Below are 20,870 nucleotides of genomic sequence, written 5' to 3'. Positions count from 1 at the left end.
AGCCTATGTCTCCAAGAGCATCAAGCTGCTTGGTGCCTGAACCTGAGGAAGCTCACATTTCTCGGAATAGAGATATTGTATTTGCGATCACCATCTTGATGAGAGAAAAACAAAACTAATCTTTCAATGTCCTTCCTTTTGCTGACGGGGGAGATCAACATTCAGGTCACACATACCATTCAGCAGGTGAATAATGAACTTTGAAAGTAGTGGAGTCGAGCCCTTCACAGCCTATCTTGCACGGGGCTCTCTTTTCTTCCTGCAGTTGTATTTGTTGCATTGGTTCTTGCCACCATTACACTGACACAACAAGAAATCAATAAGTAATTATGGATAGGTAAGGGACTGCCTGCAGATTTCCTCGGGGGTCCAAACCACTGTGGGTGAGGAAGGGAACACAGCCCTAGTCAAGTCTTTTGTTGCTTGTAGGAGTCTGAGCAGTATAGATACCTGAGCAGATAACCCTGGTCCCTAAACTGAAGCCATGGCCTCAGGCTAAACATCTTTTCCTCACCGGTGCCTGCTGGCCAATGAAAAAACAATACTAGATTCTAATGAGAATGAAAAACTATTTTGAAATACTGTCAAAGAAAAATACCATATGTCAAAATTAAAAGTGTTTGATCTTTAATGCTTGCAGTAAGAAGGGTAGGGGATATTAATACTTCCTTGAATATGTTGCCATCTTGAGAATTAATAGATTTGACTTTCTGGCTATCTCAGATAGTGAGGGAAAAGCAGTAAATCCTCTGTAGAAGTAAATTAAGCAACTAAATGTAGAGCTGTCATTTTATCAAGGCAGTTGCTTACCAGGAATTTATTAATCTTCCTACCATGTTAGAAATTTCTTCACCAAGGGATGAGTGAAGAACGGAGGACTTTGGGAAAAATTCTTTTTTTTTTTTTTTTTTTTTTTGGCAAGTGGACAGTGAGAGAGAGAGATAGAGAGAAAGGTCTTCCTTTGCTGTTGGTTCACCCTCCAATGGCCATCGCGGCCGGTGCACCTCACTGATCCGAAGGCAGGAGCCAGGTGCTTCTCCTGGTCTCCCATGGGGTGCAGGGCCCAAGCACTTGGGCCATCCTCTACTGCACTCCCGGGCTACAGCAGAGAGCTGGCCTGGAAGAGGGGCAACCAGGACAGAATCCGGCACCCCAACCAGGACCAGAACCCAGTGTGCCGGTGCCGCAGGCAGAGGATTAGCCTATTGAGCCGCGGCATGGGCTGGGGAAAATTCTAACATCCTTCGGGGTCAGTGTCCTCAAGTTCATGGTGGTAACTCCTCAAGTTCTTTCCTAAATCACTTGATGTCAAGTTAGGATAGAAAATGAAAAGGCTGAGGTGAAACTCAGCTATGGTTCTGTCTCCTCCATCAGTCTGGGAATTTACTAGTTGATATTCGTATTGACAAAGAAGGTCTTTCTTCACGAGGTCCCCTGACCTCGGTGAGACAATGCTCAGACACTCATCATATGATATCTGTCTAAAAACAAAGGCACAAATGGGAACAGAAGCAAAAATCAATTGTGCCAAAGTGGAAATCGATGCTCATGGCAGTTGCTAAACAAGAAGTGACTAAGTTATAGCCATTGCTGGGCGAGATTCCTACGTCAGGGGAATCCCACATAGCAGACCAAGCATCTCCTCTGAAATTCTCCTTTCACAAGGTTTCACCCATAATGTCTTATGTCAAAAGCTACAAAAATGCCCCAGAGGAAAAAGGCAGGGAGGAAAATCAAAGAATTGGATCAGGAACTAGAAAACTCAGTAATCTCAATGTAAGTCTACAACCATTCTTATTGCTCACCTTGGACAATTAATTCAAACTCACCGCTTCCTTTTGGTGGATTTCAGTAGAACTGATCATTTTGTGGCTATGAGAACCTTATTTGTATGAGAGTGACCCTGGGCAGTTCCTCTCTCTCCCCAGCTCCATCTCCTCTCCCGCTAGTAAGCTGTGCCTAACCCCATTCTCATGATTGCCAACCAAGTTGAGCTACGGGAAGAAAGGGGACCCGAACAGAACCTGGCCTGTGCAATTGTAGTCCAGCATTGATCCATTTCTGCCTATGGGAGATGTCCACGTGGTAACTCCTCTGCCCACAAGGGCAGTGCTATGGTTTCCCAGAGGCATCTCATCCCAAATGAAGCCTTTCCGACTGTGCATGCCTCGTCTGGACCTAGCCACCTCCAGCCAGCTCCTCAGAACAGTCCATGTGCCTCAGGCTTCTGCTACTCCACTGCACACAGGCCAAGGGGGATACAGACTCTATGCCCTATGTAGTTATGGAAGTTCTGTTTAAAAAGAAGCTGTGTGATCACACAATTACGTACAGGCCTTGGAAGCAGTGGGTGGGCTCGGTGAACTTCAGTGGCACTGAATCTACCTCAGGTCACCAGTCCCTGCAACCCCCAAATTCTGCTGAGGGCTTCAAGAGAGGGAGCATGGGAAGGCCAGCCACTGGCCACCCCCAGCAGCAGTTCCCTCCTACCATCGGGTGAATACTCAGCCCAGTCTCATGCAGTCTGGAGAAGGGTCGTATACTGATACTACAGAACCTTATTTTGTCCACCACTTTTGCAACACAGAATGGATGATTAAACACTTTACTAAAAGAATGTGGGGCATCGAGGCATCTGTTATTCCCCTGCCTGGGGACCTTTGTCAAAACAGGAACAGTAAGGAAACCAGATATTTCATCATCTACAGGTTTTCCCAAATTCTAGCAGATAGCATCTACTAAATCTGTAAATATACATAGCTTAGACAAAGTTAGAAATTTATTATCTGATTAGCTCCCTGATACTATGCCAACAAATCACTATTAACTTAGTGGTATATATATGTATATGCCGACACCGTGGCACAGCAGGTTAAAGCCCCAGCCTGCAGCGCTGGCATCCCATATGGGTGCTGGTTCAAGTCATGGCTACTCCACTTCCAATCCAGCTCTCTGCTATGACCTGGGAAAGCAGTGGAAGATGGCCCAAGTCCTTGAGCCTCTGCTCCCACATGGGAGACCCAGAAGAAACTCTTGGATCCTGGCTTTGGATCAGCTCAGCTTTGGCTGTTCCAGTCATTTGGGGAGTGAACCAGCAGATGGAAGACCTCTCTCTCTCTAGCTCTACCTCTCTCTGTAACTGTCTTCCAAATAATAAAATAAATCTTTAAAAGTACATATAAATGTATTATAAATATATATTCCTAACTGACAATTCTAGAGTCCAAAATGGATTTCCCTGGGCTGAGTCAGGTCAGCATTCCCTCCAGGAGCCCTCCATAGCATCTATTGGTTGGTTCTATCGGTTGCCTGCATTCCCTGGCTGGTGGCCTCCTCCCCCATCTTCAGAGCCCCCAGAGTGGTCCCCTTAGGTCTCTGTCAGCTTCCTCCCTTCTTCATTTCTCTGGGACCTCCTGGGTCCCTGTTGTACGGAACAGCCCTGGTGATGAGAATGGGCCCACCCAGATATTCAGAATGGCCTCCGCTTTCAAGATCCTTCACTCCATGGTGACCATAAACTCCTTCTGCCACTTAAGACAGCATACTCGTTCCCAGGTTCTGGGATGAGGATGGTGACACCTTTGGAGGTCATTGTGCAGCCTCCCGTACTCTCAAGTAAAGGTCAGGGTGTGACCCTCAAGACTGTTGACATAATGCCTCCAGGGTCAAGTTGGTCTCAGGAAGCCATACTAGCCTGCATAGCACAGCGTGATGTGTCCACACCCAAGATGTCCTTAAGAGAAACAGCCATGCAGGGCGGGCCCTTTTCTTCCTGCTCTTGGTCACTTGAGGAATCTCACTGCCTGGGGGCCTGACTGAAGCAGCAGAATTGCTACAGTAACGTGAAAATAACAAGGTGGCAGCTGAGACTCTTCTGCCTGCAATGTTCATGCTGTGTCCACACCAATACTCCTTTTGGGTGCCTGTGCCCAGTTTTTACAGAGACCACATTCTTGAGAGCTGCCATGGCACTGTCATGTCGTTGGAAATTCATCCACGGTACTTACCCACTGGCTTCCACTCCAGACTCCTGGTCTGAGGCAAGGCAGCCAATTCACTGGGAAAAGAAGACCTGCATGCTCCCAGTCTGTTTTTGTAGCAGCCTAACAGACATTGGAAACTGCCAGGGGAAGCTGGTACAACTGCCTTGAATATTTCTTGCAGTTGCAACTTACTCACCCTGCTGTGATGCCGGTTGTAACTCCCCATAGTTCTCTGGGATGAAATCTGATGAATAGATCCCTCGGAGACAGCCATGCATGCTGTGCTCCCTGCTAGTGCTACGTGCAACCAACAGATGGATTCACCACCCATGTAATGTGTAGCATCAGACAAGTAAACTGAGATATACTCAACTAGGTTTTGCTTTATGCCAGGCTATACTATAAGCCCCCCATTTCCTTGCAATCTCTTTGAGTAAGACAATACCATGCAGTTCCTCTTACAACTATCCTTCCCAATCGTACTAGCAAGTGCCCGCTCCTAGTTAAATTCATCCTCAGCTGTCTGCTGGCTTCTGAAATACAGAAATGAGTACATCCAAATGGTTAACTTTGCCCAGTCACATAGTGGATTCGTTTCAACAGTGTTTCTTGATTGCTTTACTTTATGCTTCTTTTTATTGAATTCTGTTCTAAAATAGAAATACATATTCTTTCCCTGTTTCTGAAGTGGTTTCTCTGAGAACCTTGCTACGCCCATGCTCCTCTCTCCGGCTTCTTCCCCCATCCCTCTGCTCTTTGTTCATGGATGGTTCACCTTCTGTTTGAGCTTCTTTCTTTTCTATTTTCATCCATTTATTTTCAGTTTATTTGAAAGACACATAGAGATCTTCCATCCACTGGTTCACTCTCCCAAATGGCCATGAGAGCTTTAATCAGCCAGTAGCCAGGAACTCCATCCATGTGGGTGGCAGGGACCCAAATACTTCAGTCATCTCCTGCTGCCTTCCTAGCAATCGGCTGGATTGGAAGCAGAGGTGGGACTTGAAACAGGCACTCTGATGCAGGATGGACGCATCTTAGCCACCATACCAAATGCCGGTTCTGTGCTTCTTTCATAAAAGGATGGGAGGAAAGAAGAGAGTCCTCTCAACCAACCTTGGCTGCCTTCTGCCTAAGCATTTTGGGCCCTAACATCCCTCTCTCACAGCTAAGCTTCTGTCCTGATTGAAACAAGATCTTGAACAGTGTCTGGTATCTCTTGGGATAAATTGCTCCCCACCTCTCGCTAAGTGCATCTCCCTCTCTCCTCGGTCTTTTCTTCAGCCCCTCTGGCCCTGTTCCTCCTTGCTGTTTCTCTGCAGGCAGAAACCTGTACCGGCCTCAGGCCCTTGTAGTCCCTGAGCACAGGTTCACTCTTCAATCAGGAATGCCTTCCCTGGTGGCTCTTTCTGTCTGGGTTTTCCAGTCCTTTCCTGGACTCTCCAAGTCTCTGAGATGAACACAATCCCTCATAGTAACGTGAACTTCCCCTCCATGGCTCTTAGCAGCCACAGCTGTGGATGTGGTCATTGATACAGGCCCATCTCTCCTCCACCGCTGCTCAGGTGCCCAGCCTGCCCCCTGCTCTGTTCTCACCCCTGTGTCCAGCATGGTGCATAGACCCACCACTGTGGCTGGAGAGTTGAGGCTGGGCAGGAGGCGTTTTCAATGACTTCTTCCATTTCCATGTTGTGCAGCATTTTATATAAAATGACTCTTCAAATGTCAGTGTAAGTATTAGAAGTGTGGACGTTTGGACCCAATGACTGGACTTTGTTCACTTTCATCCTAAATTTCACTTTGCAGTACAATTGGACAGGATCTTTGAGTGAAGCCCTCAAAAGTGAAGCTAAGGAAATGAAAGGTTTGATTGATCTGCTCTAATTTTATTTCTCAAGCTTTTTTTTGGCATTCCATTGTTATGATTTAGCTTTTGGAAGTTCACAAAGACATACTTTCTCTAAATTATATACCTTTCTCTTCACCTTTCCAAATCTGGGTTTTTTTAGAATTAGGCCAATGGCAATAAACTGAATTTCTAAGATGGATTTACACAGTGTTTACTTTTGAAAGCCAACACTGCTGAATATTCTTATCCTTTCCATTTACTGTATCTTGAAGGATCCAAATCAACTTAATTACATTTCATTAGAAGCAGCAGAGCTGAAACAAACTACTGAAAGCAACTGGGATGTCGGGTGGTTCTCATTTCTGCACTACACTGCAGAGGCTCCCTTTTGGCCCTTAAAATTTAGCTTAAATGTTCAACTCTAATGGCTTTTGGAATTGCTGATGGAATTGGCTTAAAAGCATCTTTTAACAGTTTCTCTTAAAACTAGATGGCAGATTGTTTCATCACAGCCAGGATGAGCTGAAGGTTTCGTTAACAGCAAAACCTGGCTTGGTGCTCAGCCACACAGACCATCCATCAGTTTGCTGCTTCCACATTTGCTGTTTAATGCCTTTTATTGGAATAAGCATCGTGGGGCTATAACTACCCCTCATTTGGAATCTTTCTCTGCTGCAAGTGATTATGTTAATAGGTTAATTCCACTTTAAAATGATGGAAAAGTTTTGAACAATCCAGTTTTTTGGGATCTGTGAGTTTTAATTTCTTTGCTGGTTGCAGAGAATGGCAGCTACTCCCGTCTCCACTTGCATTTGAAAGTAGGTCCCTGATGAAGAGGTCTTGTTTGTGAATGTGTGTGATGTGCTCCAAGTGTTCTGGTTGATGAGTGGACAGGCTTGGGTTGCTAGAAGCCCAGAGGATTTTCACCACACTTTTCTTCGTATTTCAAGTCACTCAAAGAAAATTAGAATTGACAAGCTTTATGGGCTGTGGAGCCTTCAAGGACAGCTAAACCAAAAAAAAAAAAAAAAAACCAACCTTGTATGTGTTACTTCAGCACCAAATGGTCTCTGCATGCCCACTGAAAAATCTTTGTTCTGAGGCCAAATAAATCTTACCAGACTCAGGAAGTTCCAAAAGTACAAGGGGGAAAGACCAATGACTGTATACCAGCCATCAGTGCCCCAGGCTCCATATTGGGTTCCAGTTAATACCCCCAGGGGAAATCAGCAACCATTGCTCATTTTCAAGGTTGATTATCTACCTAAGCTCCTATCAGAGTCAGAGGTATCCCCCCCCCCCGGCCTTTTTTTGACAGAGTGACAGTGTGAGAGAGAGACAGAGAGAAAGGTTTTCCTTCCATCGGTTCACTCCCCAAATGGCCACTATGGCCAGTGCGCTAAGCTGATCTGAAGCCAGGAGCCAGGTGCTTCTTCCTGGTCTCCCACGAAGGTGCAGGTGCCCAAGCACTTGGGCCATCCTCCACTGCCCTCCTGGGCCACAGCAGAGAGCTGGACTGGAAGAGGGCAGCCAGGACTAGAACCTGGCACCCACATGGGATGCCGGCGCCACAGGTGGAGGATTAACCAAGTGAGCCACAGCGCCAGCCCCAGTATCTCCTATCTTAATATCAAAGGAAACAAATAGAATCTGTAAACCATTAGTAGATGGTTCATTCAGGACAGCATATGAGGGACTGTGGGGAGCAACCCGGACTGGACTGAGTTACTGGAATTAAGACTTATTCTATGCATCTGCTCTCCCACAATATGGCGCTGGGAGAGGAGAAAACAGCTTCTACACAGCTGCCTCTCACCAACTTGACAAGCTGCAGGACCTGCTCCTGATTGGAGGAGAGCAGCGTACTCGGCGTGTGGGTAGCAGAGTTGGGATTGGCGGAGGAGGACTATAAAGGAGGAGAGAGACGGCATGCACCAGAAACATCTGAGGGAACACCTGTGCAGCCCCCGAGAGAGCCGGCCGGCGGTGTGCCGCTCCCCCGCGGAAGTGGGGAATGTGGCAGGGGGAACCGCCCTTCCACGGAGGTGGAAGGACCAGCAGCCAACCCGGGAAGGACCAGCAGCCAACCCGGGAAGAACCAGCAGCAAACCCGGGGAGGGCCGAGCAGACGAAAGAACAGCGCAGGGTCCTGTGTTGCTCCTCCACGAAGAGGGGGAGCGACATAATGGTGCCGTGACTCGGATATGAAGCCTAGGCAAGGTTTAGTGTCATTCCTCCACGAAGAGGGGGAGCGACAAGGGACCTACACCTGGGTGGCACACTCAGTGCCTTTCAAGGAGTCTTGGGCAGTGTTCCCAAGTGGCCACGTTCTTGTCAGAATTTATATACGGCCCAGTGAACATACAATGCCTTGGCCCAGTAAGGCGGACTTTAGGTAAGAGGGTGGAAATAGGGGGTGAGGTGTGGATTTCTTACTTGTTAGAAATCAGGATATGATTGGCGAAAAACACCCTCAGGTAAAAGGAGGTCGTTGTCTCTGGAAACAGCCTACTAAAAAGAAGGCTACTGATGAATTTTGAAGAAGACATTTCTGGGAAGGAATAGTAAGAAGAAAGAACATAGGATTGGGCAGATCTGCCCCAGAAAGCTAAGGTAAAATGGACTGTTCATACCACCCAGGTCAAATGGGTCTAATGGATTAATAGCTGTCTCTTCAGTACCTTGCAGGCTTCCTGGGGCCAATGTGTGGTCAGTAAGCAAGGATTTGTTGAGTCTGTTTTCCAAGGTTAGGCGGCAGAACTGCCAAAACGCACTTTGGCAAGGAATGGCAAGTGGTGGCATGCAACTTCTCACCCCAGCTGTGTGTTAGCACCAGCGGTATCGCCCTCCAGCCCAGTGTGATCTCTACCGCGTGCCTTCCTCCAGAAGCAGAGGCCAGCAGACAAGTAACCCCGAATCCCATTCCCTCTGCCATCTCAACCCCTGAGGCACGTTAATGAGGATTCGGTGTTTAACCCATATTCTCTCCCCCCATTCACCACCATCTTCCAGACCACCATTGTAGCAGCCCTTGAGCTGTGTGCTCTTCTGTCTCGCCGCCTTTCTAAGCTCTTTGTTATGGGGATTCAGCCAGGTCCTCACCCACAGCGCTTCTCCTCCTTCTCCTGTCCCTTATTTAATAGAGGGACAGGAGGTACACTCAACAGCACAGCCTACAAGACGGGATTTTTTCTAGTGGTCAGGGGGAGGTGGAGCCTGTGGGCAATCTCATTCCATCCCATCTAACTTCTCTCCACCCCCTCAGTGACATGCACTGCTCCCTGTCTGGAGATGACTGTCAGCACTTCTCTCTGCAGTCATGTTCCCACAAGGTGACCTGTTGAGAATCCAGCCCCTTCCGGCTTGTGAGCACAGTTAGGCAGGCAGAGTGGGTGGCTGTACCCAGTCCTAAAGACAATTGGAGCTTATCTAATGAGAATTGTGATACAGTCTCCCATCTTACTCTTTTCCCCCAGTTCTCTTAAGCATTAATGTTTGGAGAAAACCCAGCATGTTTGCTTATGGACAGGCACTTGTGTTTTCTGAGCTCCATGCACAAGAAGCAACAGAGAAGCGGGGGACTAGCCCCATTCTGAGAGACATGGATGGAGTCTGCACAAATCCGGGACCAGCTGTGGCAAATATAACAGTGTTTCAAAAAAACTTTCAAGACTGGGTAACGAGGAGGCAAGCTGATGCATCCTGTCTTGGAATAGGGACACTAAAAGAAATGACCATGTAAAATATGGAGGCCATTGGGTATTATTTTACCTAAACTAACACCAACTTCAGCCCAATTGCCTGTGTGTCTAAAAGAGTGACAGCGGAAGGTAATTACAATGAGGTTGCTCTAAAAGTCATCATAAGGTTCTGATTGTGGCCGTTTGTTCTAGAATGGTAGAGTAGAAGAGCCATAGAATCTAGCTTTGTGAAACTCACCAAATTGCATTTCATCTTCAGTCATTAAATCCAAGTGGCATTTATTAGGCACCTCTGTATTGCACGTACTATGCCCAGTACCAGGGCTTCAGAAATAAACAGGGTACCTTCCCTGTCTCATAGCTCAGTAGACAGACAGGATTGCAACAGTCTATAGAGAGGTGTGAAGGCATTTTGCTAATAGCAAGGGAAGAAAACTGTAGTTGCATTAGTAAAAAGCCCTCCAAACCTCAGAGGCCTAATTCATTTAGCAGCAGTGATTTGAGAAACATGTATTTCCTGCTTCCTGTTTAGCTGACACAAACCCAAGTAGGATAGGTGGGATTTGACAGGTGGAACAAGGGAAGGTGTGGTGCTAGGTCCCCGAGCTGCCAGGTGCAGGCGTGTGCGGCTGAATCACACACTCAGCGAGTGTTGGGTAGTCTGTGGCTGGGACTCCATGTGTGGCATTTCTAAGCCCTAAGGTTGTGAACTAGTTTAGCTCTTGCAGAAATCAACCCTGAGTGCCTGACCAGACATTCCCAAGTGAAATAAGGGACTGAGGACCTCCTAGGATTTAGCATTTTAAAAATCTGTGTGCTCCCAATTAGTCTTGAGCATCTATGCAGAGGCAAAGAAACTCCAGGCTAATGGTTTGCAACTGTAGCTGATTATCAGCATCAACTGGGAGGGAGATGGGGAGCTTTTGAGAGTTCTAGGGTACTTTGAAAAGTTTGTGGAAAGGGTAATTAAAATGTTTATTTTGGTGCCAAAAATTTGAAATTCATGCATAGTTTTTTCATAATATTGCATTTTTTCCATAAATTTTTGAAAACTCATGTAAGCATAGATTTCTATTTTTCATGACAAAATGAGCTTCTCTTTTCATTTCATTTCCCATGAGCTTTGTTTGTGTATTGTTTGTTTCTTGTTTGTTTGTTTTTGAGAGACACAGAGAGCACACTCCCTTCATCTAGCTCACTCCCCAAAAGCCTCGTTGCTCACCATGGCCACTGGGCCCAGCTGAAACCTGGTGCTGGAAACTCCATCCAGGCCTCTCGCATGAGTGGCAAGAACTCAACTACCTGGGCCATCACTGCTGCCTTCAAGGGTCTGCATTAGCAGGAAGCTGGAGTCGGGGGCCGGAGGTGATATTGAACCCAGCCACTCCAATGTGGGATACAAAAGTCCCAGTAGCTTCTCAAACGCCTACCTCTTCCATGAACTTGTTGATCACCCTCTTAAAATAAAGCCCACACCCTATCAGAACTATTTAAATTGAACTCCAGGGACTGGGGTCCAGGCATTACTATTTTCGAAACTCCCCAAGCAGGTAAATACTATTCCCTTGAGTTAGGGAAAAGAATTTGAGACCGAGCTTGCCAGTGATTAGAATGCTAATGGGTACCATAGAGGGAGAAGAGCTGATTCCTGGGAACTCTCTGATTCAGCCTTTCCATCTAATGAGACCCCAGGGTTGCAGGTCACGTGGGGAAAAGTAACTCTGAAAGCAGTCTGGGGCTTTGACAAACAGCACTAGCTCATAATTTGCACACAAACCTGGCAGACGCCTGTAAGAATTGGATGTGGTGCAGTTTTCAGAATAAGAAGCGATGGGTGAGAGTGTGTGTGTTCCTAACCACTTGCAGACGAGCCTGGAAGCCACCCTAGCCTCTTCAGCCAAACTCTGTTAGTGGAAATCTCTCCAATAATGTATTCTTCTTGGAAATGATTACTTGTTCAAAAAAATAAAATGGAGATGGTTAAAAAGTCAAAGGACCTCAACACACTCAAGTTCTATATATGGGCTAAATAGAGTGAGCATGACCTAGACTTACCTTGGAAAGCGAACAGTTGTGATGCTGGTAGGATGAGTGTTACCTTGATCCTTGAGCACTCTGAATCATTGCAGACGCCAATGCAGAAGAGCATAGCTTGGGGGAATAATAAATTTCATAAAGAAATACATTGGAAATTTTAACACAGAAGCTGACACTGGTAGAAGGACAGTAAAAGGGTGAGATAAAGAAAATCAGATTATTCCTGGTGGCAATTTAAAGTTCAATGACTTTGAACTCCTCTTCTCTTTTGGATTTCTATCTCCTTATACTTGGAACAATTTAACAACTTCCAGTTTTAAGTTTAATGTGTTAAAAATAAAAAGCAATTTGAGGCACAGATATCATATCACATTTTTTGACAGCTTAGCTGGGTCTCGAGCTGAAGGGCACAACTTCTGGGTCGTTCTCCTGGAGGTGAGCCACAGACAAGAAGAGGGCTCCTTATCGCTGATATTAAGGATTAACCACCCTCCCTCTCCACTGTGGCCATTCTTCAGTCTACAGTTTCCTTCCCTGAGTTTTCTTATCTAACCCCTACAAGCCATAGATGGTGCCAAGGGGAACTGTGGTTAAGCATCCAATACAAGGGTACTACAAAAAAAAAAAAAAAAAAAGCATGTAAAATGGAATTAAAAGTTCATTTTAATGCAAAACAATTTTGAAATCCATAGGGTTTTCATAGTGTGTATTTTCCATGGATTTTTCATAATATGCATTTTCTGTTACTTTCTTGAAGACCTCCTGTGTACACAAATTTCAAAAAAATATTTGCACCAAAATTTATCTTTTAAGTTTCTTAAGTTATCTTTTAAGTTTCATTTCCCATGAGCTTTTTTTGTTTGCTTATTTGCTAAATATAATTCTCACACACACACAGCCTGTAGGCTACAGTGAGTTAAAATTTTAACAAGAAAAATAGTGATCAAGGAGGCAATGATTGAAAAAACATGCGCCTGAGTTGAATGAATTTATGCAAACCACTCTCAAGCTTTTCTGAGTGACAGTGGGAAGTAAATGAATAATAGATTGATTGCTAGCTGCCTAGATAACAAATATATACATGACTGGTAGGGTAGAAGAAATGTTGGCTTAGCAATTACTTTCCCAGAGAAAATATATCTTCATTTCCCTTCTTATGTAGAAAGCACAACATTTTCTTCAATCGAATGAGCAAATATTTCATACAATAAAAGATGTGGACAGCCATGAAATTTGTCCTCCAGGTAACTAATGATTCGGCATCGCTGTGTTTGTAGTTATGTGTAGCTGAGGCCAGCGGTCCCCGGGTTTCTAGCATCCGTGCTGTTCGGGTTTCTTTCATATTTGGAAGCATGGAGCATCAGAACTGAAATGGGGCAGTCCCTCCCAGGCACTGATGAACGCAGCGTAGTTTTCCCACTATGGTGTTCGGTCTGTATCAGTGAAGGAGCAGGGAAGATGGAGAGTCCACGTTCCTTCTGGGGCTCCCCAGCTGTGGCTCAGGACACTGTTCTCAAGGTCCCAGGAGTCCCCACCCCCATCAGAGTGTCTGGGCCCACACACAGAGGTGTCTCCCTGTAAGTGCACTCTCTGTGCCTCTCACCACACTCCTCCCTCATGGTCCCCAGGTGGCTGCTGATCCTCTGGATATGGGAGCTGCAAGACCACATTTCTGTCACACACCAGCATGTTCAGGATTGGATCCTAGGAAGAATTCTAAGAAAAGCTTTTTGGTGCATCTTCTTGAAAGGGGTTAAATACCAAGTCCTCATTCATGCGATTCAGGAGATGAGATTTAAGAGGCAACAGTTCAAAGTTACACCCTTGTGGCTTCTGACCCCTGTTTCTGGAAGAAGACACACCTTGCAAACCAGACTACCAGAGGTGGAGGGTGCAATATCCAGTGAACAGCACAGTGCCAATGACAATTTAGACATGGGCGTCCCTGTTTCCACCTGTGAATTTGGCAGTTTTGTTTTCTGGGCCAAGGTCAGAGTCCTGCTTGCTCCTCATTGCTTGTGTGAGAAGCTTCTCCATTCTGTTTCCTCAAACCCCTGGCATCTATGAGATGCAACAGTCCACAACCCTTTTAGCCACTAATTTTCACTCCTCGTTTTCCTCTCTACTCAGCTTACAGTCTATGGGCTTCCATCACAATCCCTCACCCGTGTCTATCTCCAAGACACCTGCCCAACCACTCCCATCCAACTCCCCTTACCCCATGCCTGCCTTCTCCAAAGCAAACAGCTGTAATGCTGAGTCATCTAATTTTTAAGTCAATGACACTTACACACCTCAGGTAGCATCCCAGCATCTTGCCTACGCAGCCCCCAACCCTGGCCTCCCTACCACCTGGCTCTAGTCCATTTCCAAACCCTCCTACTCACCTTAAGAACCATTCCACACTACTTTCTCCCTCTCTCCTCATCTGCTCTCCAAACTCCAGCCCTTCTCGCCCTCAGCAGATGACCTCACTTCTCAGTGTCCCTGTGAAAACATCAGAAAGAGGAGAGTGTCCTCACCTTCCAGTTAACACACCTTCTTCATGCTTGGATGGCCGGCCTGTCCTTCCCCGTTGCCATGACCGCTAACCCCATTGTTCACTGAATCCTATCAACCTGTTTTGTCCTGCAGCTCTTCCCCCTCTCTCCTCTGTCACCTGCTTTTCCCTCCTCTATGTTGCTGAGATGTTCCCATCCGCATACAAATCGGTGCACTCTCTTCCAGGTGATCCGTGAAATCCTAGCTTGACCCCTCTCTTTCTGCAAGCCCCATTTCTCTGCCCCCCCTTTATAATAAAATTGTGCCAGAGGTTGGTTGTCCTCACTGTCTCCCTTTCACAAATCCTCACTGTCTTTGGAGCCCACTGGAGTTAGACATTTACCAAACTGACCCAAGAAAGCACTATCCCAGTCATGACTTCCGGTTTCCCAAGACTAGAGATTCTTAGTCCTCATTGTTCTGTAGCTCTCCTCCTCCTCTTACTGCAGCCACAATCCTGGTCTTGCTTGATGTCATACCCACCTTTTTCTCCTCCCCAGCTCACCTGTTCCTTGTCTCCTTTGAAGCTCCTACTCCTTGCACCCTCTAAATATCAGACTGCCCCATGGCTATCTCATCCTTTCTTCTATTTTCCCTTTGTTTGCATTCAGTTGAAAGTTATCCTCTTTTCTCTGAATAATACACATTTTCTTTTTTTCTAAGATTTTATTTATTTATTTGAGAGGTAGAGTTACAGAAAGTGAGAGGGAGATACAGAGAGAAAGGTCTTCCTTCATTTGGTTCACTCCCCAGATGGCTGGAGCTACACTGATCCAAAGCCAGGAGCTTCTTCTGGGTCTCCCACATAGGTGCAGGGGCCCAAGCATTTGGGCTATCTGCTACTGCTTTCTCAGGCCATAGCAGAGAGCTGGATTGGAAGAGGAGCAGCTGGGACTAGAACTGGCGCCCATATGGGATGCCGGTGCCATGGGCGTAGGATTAACCTACTGCGCCATGGCACTGGCCCCTGAATAATACACATTTTCTGAACTCCAAAATTGTATCGCTTGCCCTCACATGGTGCTTCTCTTCTGTGTCTCAACCCAACATGTCCCAGTGCAGCTGTAATAAGTACCCAATGAGTGCTGGGGCATATGCCACAATCAGATGCTTCTGTTCTTGGCTTTATCCTGCAGTGAAGTAGAGCAGGAATAATGAGTTAACAAAACAAAGAAGCATAAGTACTGCAAGGGGTCACTGTTTTTCTGTATTAACTTTCATCTACGTGCAGTTGCAATGGTTTTTTGTGGAGTATTGAATCCCTTAAAAGGTTAAATATTCTAAGGGGGAAAAAAAGAGTTGTGAACAGATGCTTCTATGTAGCATAGAACTGAATTCAAGAAGAAAAGCTGCTACAACAGGTTAGCTGGAGTCCTCTGGGGGTGGGGGAGTGGACTTCTCCGCTATTTCTAGTTGTCCTTTATGCTTTCTAAATTCACAAAATGGTCCATTATGCATTTTATAATGAAAGCCTACAGTATACACTTTCCATATATTAAGTAGATATCCAAGGGGCAGAGAAGGCTTGGTGGGATGAAGTTTGAATATGTTCTAAGATGAAAATAAAACTCTTAGAGTGAACCGAAGAAGGCAGCAGTCTAGGTGTGGAACTTAGCAGCAGGAGGCTAGAGACAATGCAGGGAGCTAGGTGGGAAGAGAGAGTGGGTGTCTTTGGACTTCTGATTGTGGACTGATTAGTCCCGGGAAGGAAAGAGGCAAACCTCTGGGAAGCTGTCAGGCAGGTAGGGAAGGAGGTGGACGGAACTGCAGCCAGGTGGGCAAAGGACAGACAGTTTCAGGGACACTTGCATCCTGAGCATCATGTTGCCACTGAAATAAAAGCTTCTGGCTAAAGCAAGTTCACCAAGAGACCATTTGTTCAGCTTTGGGGAGGGGAGCAGGCACGCAGAGCGGGCTCTCCCAAAGGCGTTCTGGGGGTGGGAGGTGCATCTCAATGCACATTTGTCTCTGTTAACCTGGATGGGATTGCTCAGCACTCTGCCATCTCCCGACATACTGGAGAAATGTTTTGCAAATTCAAATGCTCAGGCCGGCGCCGCGGCTCACTAGGCTAATCCTCCGCCTTGCGGCGCCGGCACACCGGGTTCTAGTCCCGGTCGGGGCACCGGATTCTGTCCCGGTTGCCCCTCTTCCAGGCCAGCTCTCTGCTGTGGCCAGGGAGTGCAGTGGAGGATGGCCCAGGTGCTTGGGCCCTGCACCCCATGGGAGACCAGGAAAAGCACCTGGCTCCTGGCTCCTGCCATCGATCAGCGCGGTGCGCCGGCCGCAGCGCGCTGGCCGCGGCGGCCATTGGAGGGTGAACCAACGGCAAAGGAAGACCTTTCTCTCTGTCTCTCTCTCTCACTGTCCACTCTGCCTGTCAAAAAAAAAAAAAATAAAAATAAAAAAATAAAAAAAAAAAATTCAAATGCTCAGAGCTTCTACATGTCAGGAGGTGAAGGAATTCATTCTTCCCCATTTAATAGAAGCGCACTGTCTTTTGCAGGATGGATGGTCACAGTATCACTTTGTAGCCTCGTCTTCAACCATTGAGAGGGATCGGCAGAGGCCCTACTCCTCCTCCCGCACACCCTCCATCTCCCCCGTGCGCGTGTCTCCCAACAACCGCTCAGGTAAGAGGCCCCAGGCCAGCCAGGCCTCACTCGCACTCAGTCCCAGCTCCTCAGCTGACTCCATGCTGAGGAGAGCCGCCTCGATCCACCCTTTAGCTAGAAATATGAAAATGTTTTCTTTTTATGATAGTGATAACCTTATATCAAGTATGCACAGGTTCATAGCAAAGTTGTATCATGTGCATGAGACATATAGCACCGACCTGCAATCCATGAGCAAGAAGTATAAGGAAAATGTGAGTTTGTGTTTTCAACTTATTAGTTTGAGATTTGCATATTTATTGTAACTAGGATACTGGGAGATAGAATGTGCTACTTTTCTGTTTAGTATGATATGAGTGACATTTGTCATGGCAGGTTCCATATCATTAGTTTTGTGCTGTCATATATCAGATAATATTTTGCTCATATTTCATGTTTTTTGTACTCTGTTACCGCAAGGTCAGGAAAACATGGGGTATTTGTCTTCCTGGGACTGGCTTATTTCACTAAGGGTAATGGTTTCCAGTTGCAGCCATTTCGTTTCAGAAGACAGGATTTCATTTTTTTACAGCTAATTAGTATTCTATCATATATATATGTATCACAGTTTCTTTATCCAGTCATCAGTGATGGGCATCCAAGTTGATAAATTCTTATTATGGCCAACTGTAACTTGTAAGACATTCCATTTATGTTTTTCAACTTTTGGTCACATTCCTGTTGTTTAAGTTTCTTTTATTTGCACAAGTTCTTTGTACCCTTTTCCAGTTACATTAAGTAATGCCAAGAATCAGAAGAAAAGATGACAGGCAAAATAGGGATTTAAGTGGCATGGGTTTTATTGTTATTTTACTCTAAGTTTAAAACTTTTTAAAGATTTTTTATTTTGAAAGGCAGAGCAGTAGATACCTTCCATCTGCTGGTTCACTCTCCAGGGCTAGGGCAGGCTGAAGCCAGGAACTCCATCCAGGTCTCCCACATGGGTGTGGGGGACTCAAGAACTTGAGCCACCATTTGCTGCCGTCCCAGGCACATTAGCAGGAATCTGAATTGAAAGCAGAGGTGGGACTTGATCCCAGGCGCTCATATGGGAAGGAGGGTCCCCACTGGTGGCTTAGCCCTCTGTGCCACAATGCCCGTCCATGAAACTGTTACTTTCTGAGAATGAAGGGTGGATAAATAATAACTTGCCCTTGCATGCAATGGATGTACAGGCTTTGTATCTGCCTGTTTCTCCCACATCCCCATACCCAGGGAATCCTGTTCCTCAGAACCTGCTAGAGGACACTGTCCACGGCCCTGGCCTCTGTCCCTGAGAACCAGTGTCCTAAACTTCACCAGACTTCCACGTGAGGATGAGGAGGAAAATCAGAAATGAACAAGGACCACCAGACTCCAATGAGTTACCCTCTCCCAGGCCCCTCAGAAAGCCTGTATTTTTAGGATGTTGCTGTTCCTTGGAACATTTAGACTGACCCTTGGTGAGAATGTTGTACCTGAGCGAGTGCAAACACAGGAGCACCACACACATAACATTTGATGGTCCTTTATTGCCAGCGGTGGAGAGTGGGCTCATGCCCTAAAGAACTCTCGACCCCAAAGCCCAAAGCAACAGGGTTTATAAAGGCAGAAACCACAAAAGTGGGAGGGGAATACCTGGTTCCTGGGGTCAAGCTAACCTAAATAGTCTTAACAATACCAGTTACAGTCTTAACAATTTCAATTATAATCTTGACATCAATCCAGGTATTGGCTGGATCATATGTAGGACATAGACAAATTACATTGTTATCATTAACCCAGGTGCAGCCTATCTGCTTCCAAGCTTCATTATGCTAGGGGGTGTTTATGCTTTGCCAAGTGTGACGTAATGGACTGCTATTATCCAAGTGTTTTAGATCATAGTTTCAGACTGGAGTCTCATGGTGGGGGCGGGGGAGGGGGTGTGCTTTCTCAAGATAGTCTCAGATGCTCCAAAATTATGGAGTCCCTATTGTCAAGGTGCTACTTCACCAACGAGGAGCCCACTGCTTCCCAGCCATCTCAGAGGCATGCAGCACCCTCTGGTGCTTCTCGATTCCATCATCTTCACAGGCTTAGAAAGACCAAGAGCCTGGAATCCGGGAAGCCTCAGGAGGCTGCCTCTTTGTGAGCTCCAAGCACTGAGACTTAGAACCAGTGGATGTTGGCAAGATGACAGCAAGGTGTCCGTCAAAGGAAGGCACAGGGACAGAGGAGCGCCCTCCCCTCCAGGGGCAGGCAGAGCTGGGGACACCCAGCCGCTCAGCCGATGCCCTCCCTTCCTGCTTCCTGGGCCAGGCGCACCAAGACGCCCAATAAATACCTGGTTGTTTAATTTGATTTTTGCCCAGAGCTTAATCCCAACTGCTGGCGCCTCAGAGCACCGCTGTGTGAGAGGTCTCGGGAGATAATTACACACTTCATGTGGTTTAATAAATGCACACATCTGTGCAGTATTAGACTCTAATTGTAAAAGCTTCGGTCAAGAGGCTCCAAAATACCTCTCAGTGATTGCCTGCTGGTGATTCCTAAAAGGCCAGCCTCAGTGTGCAAGGAGCAAGGGCAGACAAAGGGACTCTCCGGGGGCAGGGCAGGGGGACAGGCAGGCAAGGGAAGAGGAGGCGGTGAGCCACATGCCAGCTGCTCTCTCACAGGCTCTGTTCACACAGAAGTTCCCCAGAACCCCAACTCTAAGACACAGTGGCCACCCCAACCCCTACTTCTCCCCCATTGGAAATCAGAGACAGTCCCTTCCTGCCCCCACAGCCAGCACAGGCTCCCAGCATGGCAGGAGGTACAGCAGGGGTGCCGCGTGGTTTGTCTAGGAGCAGGGAGGGTGCTGCGGCTGCTATGGTTTTCTGCTCCATCTGCCCACTGGAGTGACACCAGAGCTGCCTGTCTGGCTGGTACTGGGGGAGGGGAGGAGCTTAAGTGTCAGTGATTTTTTAAAGGATTCTGGGTAATTTATTCTAATGAGCAGCCGGATTGGAGGCCTCTGATGGTTCCAGGAGCTGAGCCTTGAGCACTTTTGCTTCCTGATCCAATTGAGTGCAGGGGAAGTGGGTTTCTGTCTCCGTCTCCCACAGTGGAGTTGGAGAAATCACACCAAGCAACTGAGACAATGCAGGGAACAAACAGGCCCAGGATCTGAGGGACCCTGCAGGGTTGCGAGCCCTGAGCTGAAAGGTAAACTGAGGCTTGCTGCAGTGCAGAGGGTTATGGGTACTGACAAAGGAAAGAGGGCTTTATCCTCAACACCAGTGTTCCCCAGGGGTTCCTAGTAACCATGGTGATGATGAAGGCCAAGACTAGATTGGAATCCTGAAATTTAAGTCAGTCTTTGGATTCAGCAAGACTGAAGTGAAACAGTGCCCGGGAGGCAGCTTGGGGACAGAAGGGCACTGGCTGAGCTCACGCTAAGCTGAGGCAACTGAGGACGGCGGCGTGGTGGTGGGTGCACAAAGACCTGCCTCATGCCCAGAACCCTACCCTCTGTGCACGCAGAGCCGCTGCACTGCCACCATCTGCCCCACCTCCCTCCTTTCTTTGTTTGCTTCTCCTTGCCTCCAGCTTCCGCTTTTCAGCCCTTTCCAGTATCAACTTGTGAAAGACTTGTGGAATTTCTCAGAGAATCCTCCTAAAAGTTATTACCTATCAGTCCAGAAGTGTGGATGCAGAGGGAGGGCAGGACTCAACCCCGGTCTGGCAGGCAGCAAGTGAGAGAGTGATTCCCCCGGGGCGGAGCCAAGAGCCGAGTGAGGGTCCTTAGTGGGAGAGCCGGGCTGTCCTCATGCTCTGCCCCCACCACAGCTACTGATAAAGAAGATCATTGCAGGCTTTGTTATAAATCTGCCCGAATATATATTTTTTAAGATTTTATGTATTTGAAAGGCAGAGTGACAGATCTTCCATCCACTGGTTCACTCCCCAAATGGCTGCAATGGTCAGGGCTGGGCCAGACTACAGCCACGAACTCAATCATCATCTCCCGTGGGTGGCAGGAGCCCAAGTACTTGGGCCATCATTTCCTGCCTTCTGAGACACATTGGCAGGAAGCTGGATCTGAAGTGGAGCAGCCTGAACTTGAACTAGCAGGATATCAGCACCACCAGTGGCTTAACCC

At 47.0% G+C, this 20,870-nt stretch overlaps 1 protein-coding gene and 1 long non-coding RNA gene across 8 annotated transcripts in view; one reads left to right on the top strand and one right to left on the bottom strand.

Moving 5' to 3' along the window:
* CTNND2 (catenin delta 2) overlaps positions 1 to 20,870 on the top strand; it is a 993,743-nt gene that overhangs the window by 959,744 nt on the left and 13,129 nt on the right. For all 6 annotated transcript variants that reach the window (XM_089312616.1, XM_051853868.3, XM_051853869.3 and 3 more), the window contains one exon: positions 16,618 to 16,744. In XM_089312616.1, the coding sequence (XP_089168742.1) occupies positions 16,618 to 16,744 (127 nt within the window). The remainder of the gene's footprint in view (positions 1 to 16,617; positions 16,745 to 20,870) is intronic.
* Positions 18,025 to 20,870, bottom strand: part of LOC149122307 (uncharacterized) — a 45,070-nt gene continuing 42,224 nt past the window's right edge. Inside the window, exon 4 of one of the 2 annotated variants that reach the window (XR_016220089.1) lies at positions 18,025 to 20,560. This is a non-coding gene — a long non-coding RNA (uncharacterized LOC149122307). The remainder of the gene's footprint in view (positions 20,561 to 20,870) is intronic. The other variant, XR_016220091.1, reaches the window with a different exon arrangement.

Source organism: Oryctolagus cuniculus, chromosome 14 (genome assembly GCF_051225735.1).
Source record: "Oryctolagus cuniculus isolate XC-2025 breed Fujian yellow rabbit chromosome 14, ASM5122573v1, whole genome shotgun sequence".
NCBI classification, from domain to species: Eukaryota; Metazoa; Chordata; class Mammalia; order Lagomorpha; family Leporidae; genus Oryctolagus; species Oryctolagus cuniculus.
The sequence above is the reverse complement of the archived record's forward strand: the minus strand, read 5'-3'. Positions and strand labels throughout refer to the sequence as shown.